At 40.5% G+C, this 17,192-nt stretch overlaps 2 protein-coding genes across 2 annotated transcripts in view; one reads left to right on the top strand and one right to left on the bottom strand.

Moving 5' to 3' along the window:
• SYNGR3 (synaptogyrin 3) overlaps window positions 1-17,192 on the top strand; it is a 398,922-nt gene that overhangs the window by 259,457 nt on the left and 122,273 nt on the right. The window lies entirely within an intron of this gene.
• Window positions 1-17,192, bottom strand: part of ZNF598 (zinc finger protein 598, E3 ubiquitin ligase) — a 69,808-nt gene that overhangs the window by 12,116 nt on the left and 40,500 nt on the right. Inside the window, exon 12 of the mRNA XM_053694487.1 lies at window positions 9,806-9,950. Coding sequence (XP_053550462.1) covers window positions 9,806-9,950 — 145 coding nt within the window. The remainder of the gene's footprint in view (window positions 1-9,805; window positions 9,951-17,192) is intronic.

Here is a 17,192-nt window from a genome sequence, read left to right as displayed (position 1 = left end):
AACCTGGGAGCAAATTGTAATACCAAATGAAGGTATAAATATGCATTACGTATAAATCTTATACAGGTGACCATACAATAATAAAGATAATATCTTAAGTGGTTCAGCCCTCTCTGTTATAGGGCATATCCCTCTTGTATCCAGCTCGGATTAAATGCCCCCAGAAAGCCACTCTCCTCAGCCCCAGTGCCTGCCATTAACATGCTTCCAGAGAATCCTCCTTAATCTATATATAGGAGATATACAGTATGTCCCAGTAAAGTGCTATACTTCCTCTGTCCTGAATCCTCTGTGTGCTTCAGACCCAGAATAAAAAAAGCTAGCACTTACCTTTGTATTCTGCCCGACAGCAGGGCAGCTCAGCAGGTTTAGGAGGTATTCTCCCTCCCATAGCCCTGTGGAAAATGATAAAGCCTGTGTTAAGTGTGCTTAGGCTATCAGGAGAAGGGCAGCATAAATGTATAGGAGGCGCAGTGAGAATTATGTCCCACCAGTTTCTATTGCTCTAAAGCCACCAAAAGCTCTACTGAAGAGACTGATATGGACTACGGCTACACCCTAGAACAAAGCAGCACAATCTTGCACTACTTAAAAAAATAATAAACTTTTGATTGAAGAATCTTTTCTAACACCTCACTTTACCTCTTCCTATAACTAACGTAGGCAAAGAGAATGACTGGGGTGGGAGGGATGGGAGGAGCCATTTAACAGCTCTGCTGTGGTGCTCTTTGTCTCCTCCTGCTGACCAGGAGGCGAATATCCCATTAGTAATTAAGATGATCTGTTGACTGATCGGGTCTTAAAAAACATAATTTATGTAAGAACTTACCTGATAAATTCATTTCTTTCATATTAACAAGAGTCCATGAGCTAGTGACGTATGGGATATACATTCCTACCAGGAGGGGCAAAGTTTCCCAAACCTTAAAATGCCTATAAATACACCCCTCACCACACCCACAAATCAGTTTAACGAATAGCCAAGAAGTGGGGTGATAAGAAAAAAAGTGCGAAGCATATAAAATAAGGAATTGGAATAATTGTGCTTTATACAAAAAAATCATAACCACCACAAAAAAGGGTGGGCCTCATGGACTCTTGTTAATATGAAAGAAATGAATTTATCAGGTAAGTTCTTACATAAATTATGTTTTCTTTCATGTAATTAACAAGAGTCCATGAGCTAGTGACGTATGGGATAATGACTACCCAAGATGTGGATCTTTCCACACAAGAGTCACTAGAGAGGGAGGGATAAAATAAAGACAGCCAATTCCTGCTGAAAATAATCCACACCCAAAATAAAGTTTAACAAAAAACATAAGCAGAAGATTCAAACTGAAACCGCTGCCTGAAGAACTTTTCTACCAAAAACTGCTTCAGAAGAAGAAAATACATCAAAATGGTAGAATTTAGTAAAAGTATGCAAAGAGGACCAAGTTGCTGCTTTGCAGATCTGGTCAACCGAAGCTTCATTCCTAAACGCCCAGGAAGTAGATACTGACCTAGTAGAATGAGCTGTAATTCTCTGAGGCGGAATTTTACCCGACTCAACATAGGCAAGATGAATTAAAGATTTCAACCAAGATGCCAAAGAAATGGCAGAAGCTTTCTGGCCTTTCCTAGAACCGGAAAAGATAACAAATAGACTAGAAGTCTTACGGAAAGATTTCGTAGCTTCAACATAATATTTCAAAGCTCTAACAACATCCAAAGAATGCAATGATCTCTCCTTAGAATTCTTAGGATTAGGACATAATGAAGGAACCACAATTTCTCTACTAATGTTGTTGGAATTCACAACTTTAGGTAAAAATTCAAAAGAAGTTCGCAACACCGCCTTATCCTGATGAAAAATCAGAAAAGGAGACTCACAAGAAAGAGCAGATAATTCAGAAACTCTTCTAGCAGAAGAGATGGCCAAAAGGAACAAAACTTTCCAAGAAAGTAATTTAATGTCCAATGAATGCATAGGTTCAAACGGAGGAGCTTGAAGAGCTCCCAGAACCAAATTCAAACTCCAAGGAGGAGAAATTGACTTAATGACAGGTTTTATACGAACCAAAGCTTGTACAAAACAATGAATATCAGGAAGAATAGCAATCTTTCTGTGAAAAAGAACAGAAAGAGCGGAGATTTGTCCTTTCAAAGAACTTGCGGACAAACCCTTATCTAAACCATCCTGAAGAAACTGTAAAATTCTCGGTATTCTAAAAGAATGCCAAGAAAAATGACGAGAAAGACACCAAGAAATATAAGTCTTCCAGACTCTATAATATATCTCTCGAGATACAGATTTACGAGCCTGTAACATAGTATTAATCACGGAGTCAGAGAAACCTCTATGACCAAGAATCAAGCGTTCAATCTCCATACCTTTAAATTTAAGGATTTCAGATCCGGATGGAAAAAAGGACCTTGTGACAGAAGGTCTGGTCTTAACGGAAGAGTCCATGGTTGGCAAGATGCCATCCGGACAAGATCCGCATACCAAAACCTGTGAGGCCATGCTGGAGCTATTAGCAGAACAAACGAGCATTCCCTCAGAATCTTGGAGATTACTCTTGGAAGAAGAACTAGAGGCGGAAAGATATAGGCAGGATGATACTTCCAAGGAAGTGATAATGCATCCACTGCCTCCGCCTGAGGATCCCGGGATCTGGACAGATACCTGGGAAGTTTCTTGTTTAGATGAGAGGCCATCAGATCTATCTCTGGAAGCCCCCACATTTGAACAATCTGAAGAAATACCTCTGGGTGAAGAGACCATTCGCCCGGATGCAACGTTTGGCGACTGAGATAATCCGCTTCCCAATTGTCTACACCTGGGATATGAACCGCAGAGATTAGACAGGAGCTGGATTCCGCCCAAACCAAAATTCGAGATACTTCTTTCATAGCCAGAGGACTGTGAGTCCCTCCTTGATGATTGATGTATGCCACAGTTGTGACATTGTCTGTCTGAAAACAAATGAACGATTCTCTCTTCAGAAGAGGCCAAAACTGAAGAGCTCTGAAAACTGCACGGAGTTCCAAGATATTGATCGGTAATCTCACCTCCTGAGATTCCCAAACTCCTTGTGCCGTCAGAGATCCCCACACAGCTCCCCAACCTGTGAGACTTGCATCTGTTGAAATTACAGTCCAGGTTGGAAGAACAAAAGAAGCCCCCTGAATTAAACGAAGGTGATCTGTCCACCACGTTAGAGAGTGCCGAACAATCGGTTTTAAAGATATTAATTGATATATCTTCGTGTAATCCCTGCACCATTGGTTCAGCATACAGAGCTGAAGAGGTCGCATGTGAAAACGAGCAAAGGGGATCGCGTCCGATGCAGCAGTCATAAGACCTAGAATTTCCATGCATAAGGCTACCGAAGGGAATGATTGAGACTGAAGGTTTCGACAGGCTGTAATCAATTTTAGACGTCTCTTGTCTGTTAAAGACAAAGTCATGGACACTGAATCTATCTGGAAACCCAGAAAGGTTACCCTTGTTTGAGGAATCAAAGAACTTTTTGGTAAATTGATCCTCCAACCATGATCTTGAAGAAACAACACAAGTCGATTCGTATGAGACTCTGCTAAATGTAAAGACGGAGCAAGTACCAAGATATCGTCCAAATAAGGAAATACCACAATACCCTGTTCTCTGATTACAGACAGAAGGGCACCGAGAATCTTTGTGAAAATTCTTGGAGCTGTAGCAAGGCCAAACGGTAGAGCCACAAATTGGTAATGTTTGTCTAGAAAAGAGAATCTCAGGAACTGATAATGATCTGGATGAATCGGAATATGCAGATATGCATCCTGTAAATCTATTGTGGACATATAATTCCCTTGCTGAACAAAAGGCAATATAGTCCTTACAGTTACCATCTTGAACGTTGGTATCCTTACATAACGATTCAATAATTTTAGATCCAGAACTGGTCTGAAGGAATTCTCCTTCTTTGGTACAATGAAGAGATTTGAATAAAACCCCATCCCCTGTTCCGGAACTGGAACTGGCATAATTACTCCAGCCAACTCTAGATCTGAAACACAAATTCAGAAATGCTTGAGCTTTCACTGGATTTACTGGGACATGGGAAAGAAAAAATCTCTTTGCAGGAGGTCTCATCTTGAAACCAATTCTGTACCCTTCTGAAACAATGTTCTGAATCCAAAGATTGTGAACAGAATTGATCCAAATTTCTTTGAAAAAACGTAACCTGCCCCCTACCAGCTGAACTGGAATGAGGGCCGTACCTTCATGTGAACTTAGAAGCAGGCTTTGCCTTTCTAGCAGGCTTGGATTTATTCCAGACTGGAGATGGTTTCCAAACTGAAACTGCTCCTGAGGACGAAGGATCAGGCTTTTGTTCTTTGTTGAAACGAAAGGAACGAAAACGATTGTTAGCCCTGTTTTTACCTTTAGACTTTTTATCCTGTGGTAAAAAAGTTCCTTTCCCACCAGTAACAGTTGAAATAATAGAATCCAACTGAGAACCAAATAATTTGTTTCCCTGGAAAGAAATGGAAAGTAGAGTTGATTTAGAAGCCATATCAGCATTCCAGGTCTTAAGCCATAAAGCTCTTCTGGCTAAGATAGCCAGAGACATAAATCTAACATCAACTCTAATAATATCAAAAATGGCATCACAGATGAAATTATTAGCATGCTGGAGAAGAATAATAATATCATGAGAATCACGATTTGTTACTTGTTGCGCTAGAGTTTCCAACCAAAAAGTTGAAGCTGCAGCAACATCAGCCAATGATATAGCAGGTCTAAGAAGATTACCTGAACATAGATAAGCTTTTCTTAGAAAAGATTCAATTTTTCTATCTAAAGGATCCTTAAACGAGGTACCATCTGATGTAGGAATGGTAGTACGTTTAGCAAGGGTAGAAATAGCCCCATCAACTTTAGGGATTTTGTCCCAAAATTCTAACCTGTCAGGCGGAACAGGATATAATTGCTTAAAACGTTTAGAAGGAGTAAATGAATTACCCAATTTATCCCATTCCTTAGCAATTACTGCAGAAATAGCATTAGGAACAGGAAAGACTTCTGGAATAACCGCAGGAGCTTTAAAAACCTTATCCAAACGTATAGAATTAGTATCAAGAGGACTAGAATCTTCTATTTCTAAAGCAATTAGTACTTCTTTAAGTAAAGAGCGAATAAATTCCATCTTAAATAAATATGAAGATTTATCAGCATCAATCTCTGAGATAGAATCCTCTGAACCAGAAGAGTCCAAAGAATCAGAATGATGGTGTTCATTTAAAAATTCATCTGTAGAGAGAGAAGATTTAAAAGACTTTTTACGTTTACTAGAAGGAGAAATAACAGACAAAGCCTTCTTTATGGATTCAGAAACAAAATCTCTTATGTTATCAGGAACATTCTGCACCTTAGATGTTGAGGGAACTGCAACAGGCAATGGTACATCACTAAAGGAAATATTATCTGCTTTAACAAGTTTGTCATGACAATTATTACAAACAACAGCTGGAGGAATAGCTACCAAAAGTTTACAGCAGATACACTTAGCTTTGGTAGATCCAGCAGGCAGTGGTTTTCCTGTAGTATCTTCTGGCTCAGATGCAACGTGAGACATCTTGCAATATGTAAGAGAAAAAACAACATATAAAGCAAAATAGATCAAATTCCTTATAAGACAGTTTCAGGAATGGGAAAAAAATGCCAAACATCAAGCTTCTAGCAACCAGAAGCAAATGAAAAATGAGACTGAAATAATGTGGAGACAAAAGCGACGCCCATATTTTTTGGCGCCAAATAAGACGCCCACATTATTTGGCGCCCAAATGCTTTTGGCGCCAAAAATGACGCCACATCCGGAACGCCGACATTTTTGGCGCAAAATAACGTCAAAAAATGACGCAACTTCCGGCGACACGTATGACGCCGGAAACGGAAAAGAATTTTTGCGCCAAAAAAGTCCGCGCCAAGAATGACGCAATAAAATGAAGCATTTTCAGCCCCCGCGAGCCTAACAGCCCACAGGGAAAAAAGTCAAATTTTTGAGGTAAGAAAAATATGATAATTTAAAGCATAATCCCAAATATGAAACTGACTGTCTGGAAATAAGGAAAGTTGAACATTCTGAGTCAAGGCAAATAAATGTTTGAATACATATATTTAGAACTTTATAAATAAAGTGCCCAACCATAGCTTAGAGTGTCACAGAAAATAAGACTTACTTACCCCAGGACACTCATCTACATGTTTGTAGAAAGCCAAACCAGTACTGAAACGAGAATCAGTAGAGGAAATGGTAAATATAAGAGTATATCGTCGATCTGAAAAGGGAGGTAAGAGATGAATCTCTACGACCGATAACAGAGAACCTTATGAAATAGACCCCGTAGAAGGAGATCACTGCATTCAATAGGCAATACTCTCCTCACATCCCTCTGACATTCACTGCACGCTGAGAGGAAAACCGGGCTCCAACTTGCTGCGGAGCGCATATCAACGTAGAATCTAGCACAAACTTACTTCACCACCTCCCTTGGAGGCAAAGTTTGTAAAACTGATTTGTGGGTGTGGTGAGGGGTGTATTTATAGGCATTTTAAGGTTTGGGAAACTTTGCCCCTCCTGGTAGGAATGTATATCCCATACGTCACTAGCTCATGGACTCTTGTTAATTACATGAAAGAAAAAGAAATATTATTTTAAACCTTTACAATTATATTGCTAAATATGAACACTTCAGTTACATTTCCTAAACCATATAGAAAAAGCTAGAATCAGAGGGGGTGCGTATACTAGATATGAATCAGAAAATATGATAAAATGGTATTTTTAACAAAAGAGAGTAAATATACAATGTAGTTCAATTCAAGTCCCAAAGTAAATATAAAACACTCTTCCCAAGATGAATGTCTCCACAAGGGATAAGACAAAATGGTGATGGCTGCCTCCTCCTCACAGATAAAACCGGATAAACTGTAGAATGATAAAAAGAACAAAGGGGCGCCTCATGTATAGATCCATCAGACAGGTGTAAGGAAGTGAAATTCAAAGTTAGCCAAATGGGTACTCACATTTTATTAGAGCACCCTTATGTGCTAGTAGATACAGAGTGATATATATATATAGGGGTGTATCAGCTGAATTTCCCAGTCGAGAATATTCTGAAATGTAAGGAAAGCACTACGTGTGCAGCTCAACCAGAGCAATATGGCAATAGTGTGGAAAATGCCAGATAGGTGTGCTTGATCGAAATGTGAGTACCTAGGTGCTGGTAGAAGCAGACTGATATATTTCAAATGGCGTATCGGCTCACCAACTCCAAGCTCTCCCAAAAAGGCAGGACTCAATGCAGGACAAACGTGTATGTTTGTGACCAAGCCACATTGAAGAGGGCACAAAAATAAAAAGTGATACCACTGCACTTAAATTTAAAAAATGTTTATGTTTATTAAAAAACAATATAGTTAAAAACAAGTAGTGGACTAGGGGGTATCACAGTATCCCCTTAGTGTGCAAAGCGTTTCTCAGCCCTAAAAATGCCATTTCATCAGGCATAAAATCTCCTTATAACTGTCCTGCTATTTAAATCTTTGTTGCACCAATCAAAAACCACTTAAGTCACGTCCTTAATGGGCGTGTATACCAAACCAATATATATCTATATCTATGTACACATATACCAGTTATTAAAACGTCATAATAGATATTATGGTCAAATACATATTCCAATTAATGAAGCATTGTATTAAATATCACGTCACAAAGTTTTGACCTGTATACAAACAGACAGGCTTCATTCTATTGTCATTTGTTTTTAGTTAGAGATACCAATCATCATCGTAAACCTTTTTGGACATATGGAAGTGTTATCCTACCTTGATTGACTCGGCGTTAGTGTCAACTCACTACTTTGATCACATCTTGTGATTAAGTGGGTTTCAGCGTGTTAAATAGTTTGTCTTATTTCCGTGTGTTTTACTTCTATGTATGAAGATAACCCCCCCCAACCTATATATGTCAACTATAAAATACAATGTGCTCAATATAAATTAATGCCAATAAATTTCATGTGTGTGATTGTATTCATTAAGTGGTCATGATATAGAATGTGTGTGAGGATTGCTCCTCTTAAATAAACATGATTTCTATAAAGGTTAACCCTTTGTGAAACTCTGATGGGGTGAAGGTGTGCAAAAACAATATATATATATATTTTTTTTTATTATTATTTTTTTTTGAGCGTTATTGCTTTGTGCGTCTTGATGGCAGCATCCTGACACCTACTGAGCCAGAATTGGAGACAGGGACGCAGCACATTCAATAGACCGTAATCGCTGCGTAATTGGGAGAATTGCGGTCACGTGTTGAATTGACGATAAAGATAGCTCTGATTGGTCAGGTAGGGATCACATGAATTAACTATACACTTGAAAGTTGGGGGGGGGGGTTATCTTCATACACAGAAGTAAAAAACACGGAAATAAGACACATGAAATATTCAACACGCTGAAACCCACTTAATCACAAGATGTGATCAAAGTAGTGAGTTAACACCAACGCCGAATCAATCAAGGTAGGATAGCACTTCCAACCAATCCCTACAAATATAAAATACATATGTACAAAGAGGGTTACAACGGTTTACATGATGATTGGTATCTCTAAATAACTAAAAACAAATGACAATAGAATGAAGCCTGCCTGTTTGCATACAGGTCGAAACTTTGTGACGTGATATTTAATACAATGCTTCATTAACTGGAATATGTACTGTATTTGACCATAACATCTATTATGACGTTTTAATAACTGGTATAGGTGTACATAGTTATATATATATATATATATTGGTTTGGTATACACGCCCATTAAGGGCATGATTTAAGTGGTTTTTTATTGGTGCAACAAAGATTTAAATAGCAGGACAGTTATAAGGTGATTTTTTTTGCCTGATGAAACTACCTTTCTAGGGCTGAGAAACGAGTCGCATACTAAAGGGATACTGTGATACCCCCTAGTCCACTACTTGTTTTTTAATAAACAAAGGTTTTTTTTTTAATTTAAAGTGCAGATACGCCATTCAAAATATATCAGTCCGCTTCTACCAGCACATAGGTGTGCTTGATCGAAATGTAAGTACCCATCTGCCATTTTCCACACTATTGCCATATAGCTCTGGTTGATCTGCACAAGTAGTGCTTCCCTTACATTTCAGAATATTCTCGACAGGGGAATCCAGAGTGGGTGAGTTGATACGCCCCTAAGTATATCAGTCTGTATCTACTAGCACATAAGGGTGCTCTAATAAAATGTGAGTACCCATTTGGCTAACTTTGAATTTCACTTCCTTACACCTGTTTGATGGATCTACACATGAGGAGCCCCTTTATTCTTTTTATCATTCTATTCCCTAAACCAAGTGTATTCAAATGTATTAACACTGAACTGCTAGAAAGACAGGCTTTATGGATGTCATGTTATCGCCATAAAAAAAACAAAAAAAAACACACGACTTGTCATTAACTGATTAACCTTTGAACATTTTACAAAATTGAGTACAATTAAACTTTGAGCTGTGATACACTGCAAAAAAACAAGCAAACAGGATTCAGCATGGAAATAAACCAGATATAACCATTAAAACATGATAAAGAGTGAAATCTTTAAAAGGAACACAAAAAAAAAAAAAAAAAAGACAAATTCCGCTGCCTGCAGCCATATTCAGCATGTATTTAGTAGAATAATGCAAAAGAATATACAACCATGCCTAGTTCTTATGTTCCTTTAACAACTTTTGGAAATAGCCAATACCTTACCTGTCTAAATTTTCCAGAGTGAGATTTAAATTCATTGAACTCTGACTCATCGCTGTGTAAGAAATCTTTTATTGAGTTTATCAGGTGAATGTTCCTTTGCTGAAAATCATCAGGTACAAGATATGTCCTTGTGCAGAAAGGTGTCCTGAGAAAGAAGCAGATGTGGAATAATTGCATGGGGTATAAAAACAAACACTCTTAACATGAACAATATTACTAGGTTTTCTTTTACATATATGGACATTTTTACAGATGCAACTACATTGCCACAAAAAGAAAATGTATGCTTACCTGATAAATTTGTTTCTTTCTCCTGTTAAGTGTAGTCAGTCCACGGGTCATCCATTACTTATGGGATATTAACTCCTCCCTAACAGGAAGTGCAAGAGGATCACCCAAGCAGAGCTGCTATATAGCTCCTCCCCTCTACGTCATACCCAGTCATTCTCTTGCACCTAACTAATCGATAGGATGTGTGAGAGGACAGTGGTTATTAAAACTTAGTTTTTATTTCTTCAATCAAAAGTTTGTTATTTTAAACGGCACCGGAGTGTGTTTTTTTCTCAGGCAGCATTAGAAGAAGAATCTGCCTGAGTTTGTGTATGATCTTAGCGGACGTAACTAGGATCCATTTGCTGTTCTCTGCCTTCTGAGGAGCGGGGTAACTTCAGAACAGGGGACAGCGGGCAGGGTTTACCTGCAAAGAGGTATGTTGCAGTATATTATTTTCTAAGGAATGGAATTGACTGAGAAAATACTGCTAATACCGTTAAAATGTAAGTACAGCCTTAAATGCAGTAGTAGCAACTGGTATCAGGCTGTTATGTATGTTGGCACTGAGGTATTTCTGGGGAATGGCACTTCACTAAGAAAATACTGTATACATATAACTTATAGCCTTTCTGCAGTGAGAGCGACTAGCAACAGGCTTTTTAATATCATTTCATATATTAAAATGTTTACTGGCAGGTTAATCGTTTTTTTCTCTGAGGTACTTGGTGAAAAAAAAATTTTTGGGCATTATTTTCCACTTGGCTATCGTTTATTTTAAATAAAGTCAGTTTATTCAGCTTCCCCACTGTTTTATTATGAGTGGGAGGGGCCTATTTTGGCGCTTTTCTACGCAGTAGAAATTCAGTCACAAATCTCCTTATTCTCCCTGCATGATCCAGGACGTCTCTACAGAGCTCAGGGGTCTCCAAAACTAGTTTTGAGGGAGGTAATCACTCACAGCAGACCTGTGAGACTGTGTGTTGACTGTGATTAAAACGTTTATATTTTATTGTTATACGTTTTTCCGGTATTAAGGGGTTAATCATCCATTTGCTAGTGGGTGCATTCCTTTGCTAAATCAATACATTTACTGTAAAAAATTGTTTTCTATAACTAATCCGGTTATTTGTTATTTCAACTGTGACAGTTTTTGTGTGCTTCTTAAAGGCACAGTAACGTTTTTTTATATATTACTTGAAAATTGTTTGAAAAGTATTTTCCAAGCTTGCTAGTCTAATTGCTAGTTTGTTTAAACATGGCTGACACAGAGGAATCTCTTTGTGCAATATGTTCTAAGACCAATGTGGAGCCCAATAGAAATTTGTGTACTAATTGCATTGATGCTACTTTAAATAAAAGCCAATCTGTACATGTCAAGAAAATTTCACCAGACATCGAGGGGAAAGTTATGCCGACTAACTCTTCTCACGTGTCAGTACCTGCATCTCCCGCTCGGGAGGTGCGTGATATTGTGGCGCCAAGTACATCAGGGCGGCCATTACAAATCACTTTACAGGACATGGCTAATGTTATGACTGAAGTTTTATCTAAATTGCCAGACATTAGAGGTAAACGCGACCACTCTGGGGTGAGAACAGAGTACGCTGATAATGTTAGAGCCATGTCTGATACTGCGTCACAAGTAGCAGAGCATGAAGACGGTGAGCTTCATTCTGTAGGTGACGGATCTGATCCAAATAGACTGGATTCAGACATTTCACATTTTAAATTTAAGCTTGAGAACCTCCGTGTACTATTAGGGGAGGTATTAGCGGCTCTGAATGATTGTAACACGGTTGCAATCCCAGAGAAATTATGTAGGCTGGATAGATACTATGCGGTACCGGCGTGTACTGACGTCTTTCCTATACCTAAGAGGCTTACAGAGATTATTACCAAGGAGTGGGATAGGCCCGGTGTACCCTTTCCCCCCCCTCCTATATTTAGAAAAATGTTTCCAATAGACGCCACCACACGGGACTTATGGCAGACGGTCCCTAAGGTGGAGGGAGCAGTTTCTACTCTGGCTAAGCGTACCACTATCCCGGTGGAGGATAGCTGTGCCTTTTCAGATCCAATGGATAAAAAGTTAGAGGGTTACCTTAAGAAAATGTTTACTCAACAAGGTTTTATATTACAACCACTCGCATGCATTGCGCTTGTCACGGCTGCGGCGGCATTTTGGTTTGAGTCTCTGGAAGAGACCCTTGAATCAGCTCCATTGGATGAGATTACAAACAAGCTTAAAGCCCTTAAGCTAGCCAATTCATTTATTTCGGATGCCGTAGTACATCTAACTAAACTTACGGCTAAGAATTCCGGATTCGCCATTCAGGCGCGCAGAGCGCTGTGGCTAAAATCCTGGTCAGCCGATGTGACTTCTAAATCTAAATTGCTTAACATACCTTTCAAAGGGCAGACATTATTCGGGCCCGGTTTGAAAGAAATTATCGCTGACATTACTGGAGGTAAGGGCCATGCCCTGCCTCAAGACAGAGCCAAACCAAGGGCTAGACAGTCTAATTTTCGTGCCTTTCGTAACTACAAGGCAGGAGCAGCATCAACTTCCTCCGCTCCAAAACAGGAAGGTTCTGTTGCTAGATTCAGACAGGGCTGGAAACCTAACCAGACCTAGAACAAGGGCAAGCAGGCCAGAAAACCTGCTGCTGCCCCTAAGACAGCATGAAGTGAGGGCCCCCAATCCGGAAACGGATCTAGTAGGGGGCAGACTTTCTCTCTTCGCCCAGGCTTGGGCAAGAGATGTCCAGGATCCCTGGGCGTTAGAGATCATATCTCAGGGATATCTTCTGGACTTCAAAGCTTCTCCTCCAAAAGGGAGATTTCATCTTTCAAGGTTGTCAACAAACCAGATAAAGAAAGAGGCGTTTCTACGCTGTGTACAAGACCTTTTACTAATGGGAGTGATCCACCCGGTTCCGCGGTCGGAGCACGGACAAGGGTTTTACTCAAATCTGTTTGTGGTTCCCAAGAAGGAAGGAACCTTCAGACCAATCTTGGATTTAAAAATTCTAAACAAATTCCTAAGAGTTCCATCGTTCAAAATGGAAACTATTCGGACAATCTTACCCATGATCCAAAAGGGTCAGTACATGACCACAGTGGATTTAAAGGATGCCTACCTGCACATACCGATTCACAAAGATCATTACCGGTACCTAAGATTTGCCTTCCTAGACAGGCATTACCAGTTTGTAGCTCTTCCCTTCGGATTGGCTACTGCCCCAAGAATCTTTACAAAGGTTCTGGGTTCTCTTCTGGCGGTACTAAGACCGCGAGGAATATCGGTAGCTCCGTACCTAGACGACATTCTGATACAAGCGTCAAGTCTCCAAACTGCCAAGTCTCATACAAAGTTTGTACTGGCATTTCTAAGGTCACATGGGTGGAAAGTGAACGAAGGAAAGAGTTCTCTATTGCCACTCACAAGAGTTCCCTTCTTAGGGACTCTTATAGATTCTGTAGAAATGAAAATTTACCTGACAGAAGACAGGTTAACAAAACTTCTAAATGCTTGCCGTGTCCTTCATTCCATTCCGCACCCGTCAGTGGCTCAATGTATGAAGGTAATAGGCTTAATGGTAGCGGCAATGGACATAGTACCCTTTGCACGCCTGCATCTCAGACCACTGCAATTGTGCATGCTGAGCCAGTGGAATGGGGATTACTCAGATTTGTCCCCTACTCTGAATCTGGATCAAGAGACCAGAAATTCTCTTCTATGGTGGCTTTCTCGGCCACATCTGTCCAAGGGGATGCCCTTCAGCAGACCAGATTGGACGATTGTAACAACAGACGCCAGCCTGATAGGTTGGGGCGCTGTCTGGAACTCCCTGAAGACTCAGGGATCTTGGTCTCAGGAGGAGAGTCTCCTTCCCATAAACATTCTGGAATTAAGAGCAGTTTTCAATGCTCTTCTGGCTTGGCCTCAGTTAGCAACTCTGAGGTTCATCAGGTTTCAGTCGGACAACATCACGACTGTGGCTTACATCAACCATCAGGGAGGGACAAGGAGTTCCCTAGCGATGATGGAAGTCTCAAAGATAATTCTCTGGGCAGAGTCTCACTCTTGCCACCTATCAGCGATCCACATCCCAGGCGTGGAGAACTGGGAAGCGGATTTTCTAAGTCGTCAGACTTTTCATCCGGGGGAGTGGGAACTTCATCCGGAGGTTTTTGCCCAAATACTTCGGCGTTGGGGCAAACCAGATCTGGATCTCATGGCGTCTCGCCAGAACGCCAAACTTCCGTGTTACGGATCCAGGTCCAGAGACCCGGGAGCGGTTCTGATAGATGCTCTAACAGCACCCTGGGCCTTCAACATGGCTTATGTGTTTCCACCTTTCCCGTTGCTTCCTCGATTGATTGCCAGGATCAAACAGGAGAGAGCATCAGTGATTCTAATAGCGCCTGCGTGGCCACGCAGGACCTGGTATGCAGACCTAGTGGACATGTCGTCCTGAACACCATGGTCTCTGCCTCTGAGACAGGACCTTCTGGTTCAGGGTCCTTTCAAACATCCAAATATAATTTCTCTGAAGCTGACTGCTTGGAGATTGAACGCTTGATTCTATCAAAGCGTGGATTCTCGGAATCAGTGATTGATACCTTAATACAGGCTAGGAAGCCGGTCACCAGGAAAATTTACCATAAAATATGGCGCAAATACTTGCATTGGTGCGAATCCAAGAGTTACTCATGGAGTAAGGTTAGGATTCCTAGGATATTGTCTTTTCTACAAGAAGGTTTAGAAAAGGGTTTATCCGCTAGTTCGTTAAAGGGACAGATCTCAGCTTTGTCCATCCTTTTACACAAACGTCTGACAGAAGTTCCAGACGTTCAGGCTTTTGGTCAGGCTTTGGCCAGGATTAAGCCTGTGTTTAAAACTGTTGCTGCACCATGGAGCTTAAACTTAGTTCTTAACGTTTTACAGGGTGTTCCGTTTGAACCCCTTCATTCCATTGATATCAAGCTGTTATCTTGGAAAGTTCTGTTTTTAATGGCTATTTCCTTGGCTCGAAGAGTCTCTGAGTTATCGGCCTTACATTGTGATTCCCCTTATCTGATTTTCCATTCAGACAAGGTAGTTCTGCGTACTAAACCTGGGTTCTTACCTAAGGTAGTTACCAACAGGAATATCAATCAAGAGATTGTTGTTCCATCATTGTGTCCTAACCCTTCTTCAAAGAAGGAACGACTTCTGCACAATCTGGACGTTGTCCGTGCCCTGAAATTTTATTTACAGGCAACTAAAGATTTTCGACAAACTTCTTCCCTATTTGTCGTGTATTCTGGACAGAGGAGAGGTCAAAAGGCTTCGGCCACCTCTCTCTCTTTTTGGCTTCGTAGCATAATACGTTTAGCCTATGAGACTGCTGGACAGCAGCCTCCTAAAAGAATTACAGCTCATTCTACTAGAGCTGTGGCTTCCACTTGGGCCTTTAAGAATGAGGCCTCTGTTGAACAGATTTGCAAGGCTGCAACTTGGTCTTCACTTCACACTTTTTCCAAATTTGACACTTTTGCATCCTCGGAGGCTGTTTTTGGGAGAAAGGTTCTTCAGGCAGTGGTTCCTTCCGTGTAAAGAGCCTGCCTGTCCCTCCCGTCATCCGTGTACTTTTAGCTTTCGTATTGGTATCCCATAAGTAATGGATGACCCGTGGACTGACTACACTTAACAGGAGAAAACATAATTTATGCTTACCTGATAAATTCCTTTCTCCTGTAGTGTAGTCAGTCCACGGCCTGCACTGTTTTTTATTGCAGGTCTAAATTTTAAATTATACTCCAGTCACCACTGCACCCTATAGTTTCTCCTTTCTCGTTTGGTTTTCGGTCGAATGACTGGGTATGACGTAGAGGGGAGGAGCTATATAGCAGCTCTGCTTGGGTGATCCTCTTGCACTTCCTGTTAGGGAGGAGTTAATATCCCATAAGTAATGGATGACCCGTGGACTGACTACACTACAGGAGAAAGGAATTTATCAGGTAAGCATAAATTATGTTTTTTAGACACTATGAGTCCACGGATTTCATCCTTACTTGTGGGATTTCACCTCCTGGTCAGCAGGAGGAGGCAAAGAGCACCACAGCAGAGCTGCTATATATAGCTCCTCCCTTCCCTCCCAGTCCAGTCATTCTTCCGAAGTTAGGAAGAGAAAGGAAAAGCCAAGGTACAGAGGTGTCTGAAGTTTACAAAAAATAACAACCTGTCTCAGAGAACAGGGCGGGCCATGGACTCATCGTGTCTAAAAAGAAAATAAAATTTATGCTTACCTGATAAATTTGTTTCTCTTTAAAGACACGATGAGTCCACAGATTTCATTCTTACTTGTGGGATACAATACCAAAGCTAGAGTACACGGATGATAAGGGAGGGACAAGACAGGGAACCTAAACAGAAGGTACCACTGCTTGAAGAACCTTTCTCCCAAAAACAGCCTCGGCAAAAGTATCAAATTTAGAAAAAGTGTGAGAGAAGACCAAGTTGCAGCCTTGCAAATCTGTTCTACAGAAGCTTCATTTTTGAATGCCCATGAGGAAGCAACAGCCCTAGTGGAATGAGCCGTAACTCTTTCAGGAGGTTGCTGTCCAGCAGTCTCATATGCAAAACCTATGATACTCTTCAGCCAAAAAGAAAGACGTAGCCGTAGCTTTCTGACCCTTACGTTTCCCAGAGAAAATGACAAACAAAGAAGACGACTGACGAAAGTCCTTAGTCGCTTGTAAATAAAATTTAAAGCACGGACCACGTCCAAATTGTGAAAAAGACGTTCCTTTGGAGAAGATGGATTAGGACACAAGGAAGGAACCACAATTTCCTGATTAATGTTCCTGTTTGAAACAACCTTAGGAAGAAACCCTAGGTTAGTACGTAAAACTACCTTATAGGAATGAAAAATAAGGTAAGGAGAATTGTATTGTAATGCCGAAAGTTCAGACAGACACTCTTCAGGCTGAAGAAATGGCAACAAGAAACAAAACTTTCCAAGATAACAACATAATATCTAAGGAATGCATAGGCTCAAATGGAACCCCTTGAAGAACTTTGAGAACTAAATTCAGACTCCATGGAGGAGTAATTAGTTTAAATACA

This window comes from Bombina bombina, chromosome 11 (genome assembly GCF_027579735.1).
Source record: "Bombina bombina isolate aBomBom1 chromosome 11, aBomBom1.pri, whole genome shotgun sequence".
Lineage (NCBI taxonomy): Eukaryota > Metazoa > Chordata > Amphibia > Anura > Bombinatoridae > Bombina > Bombina bombina.
This window is presented reverse-complemented; position numbering and strand designations above follow the sequence as displayed.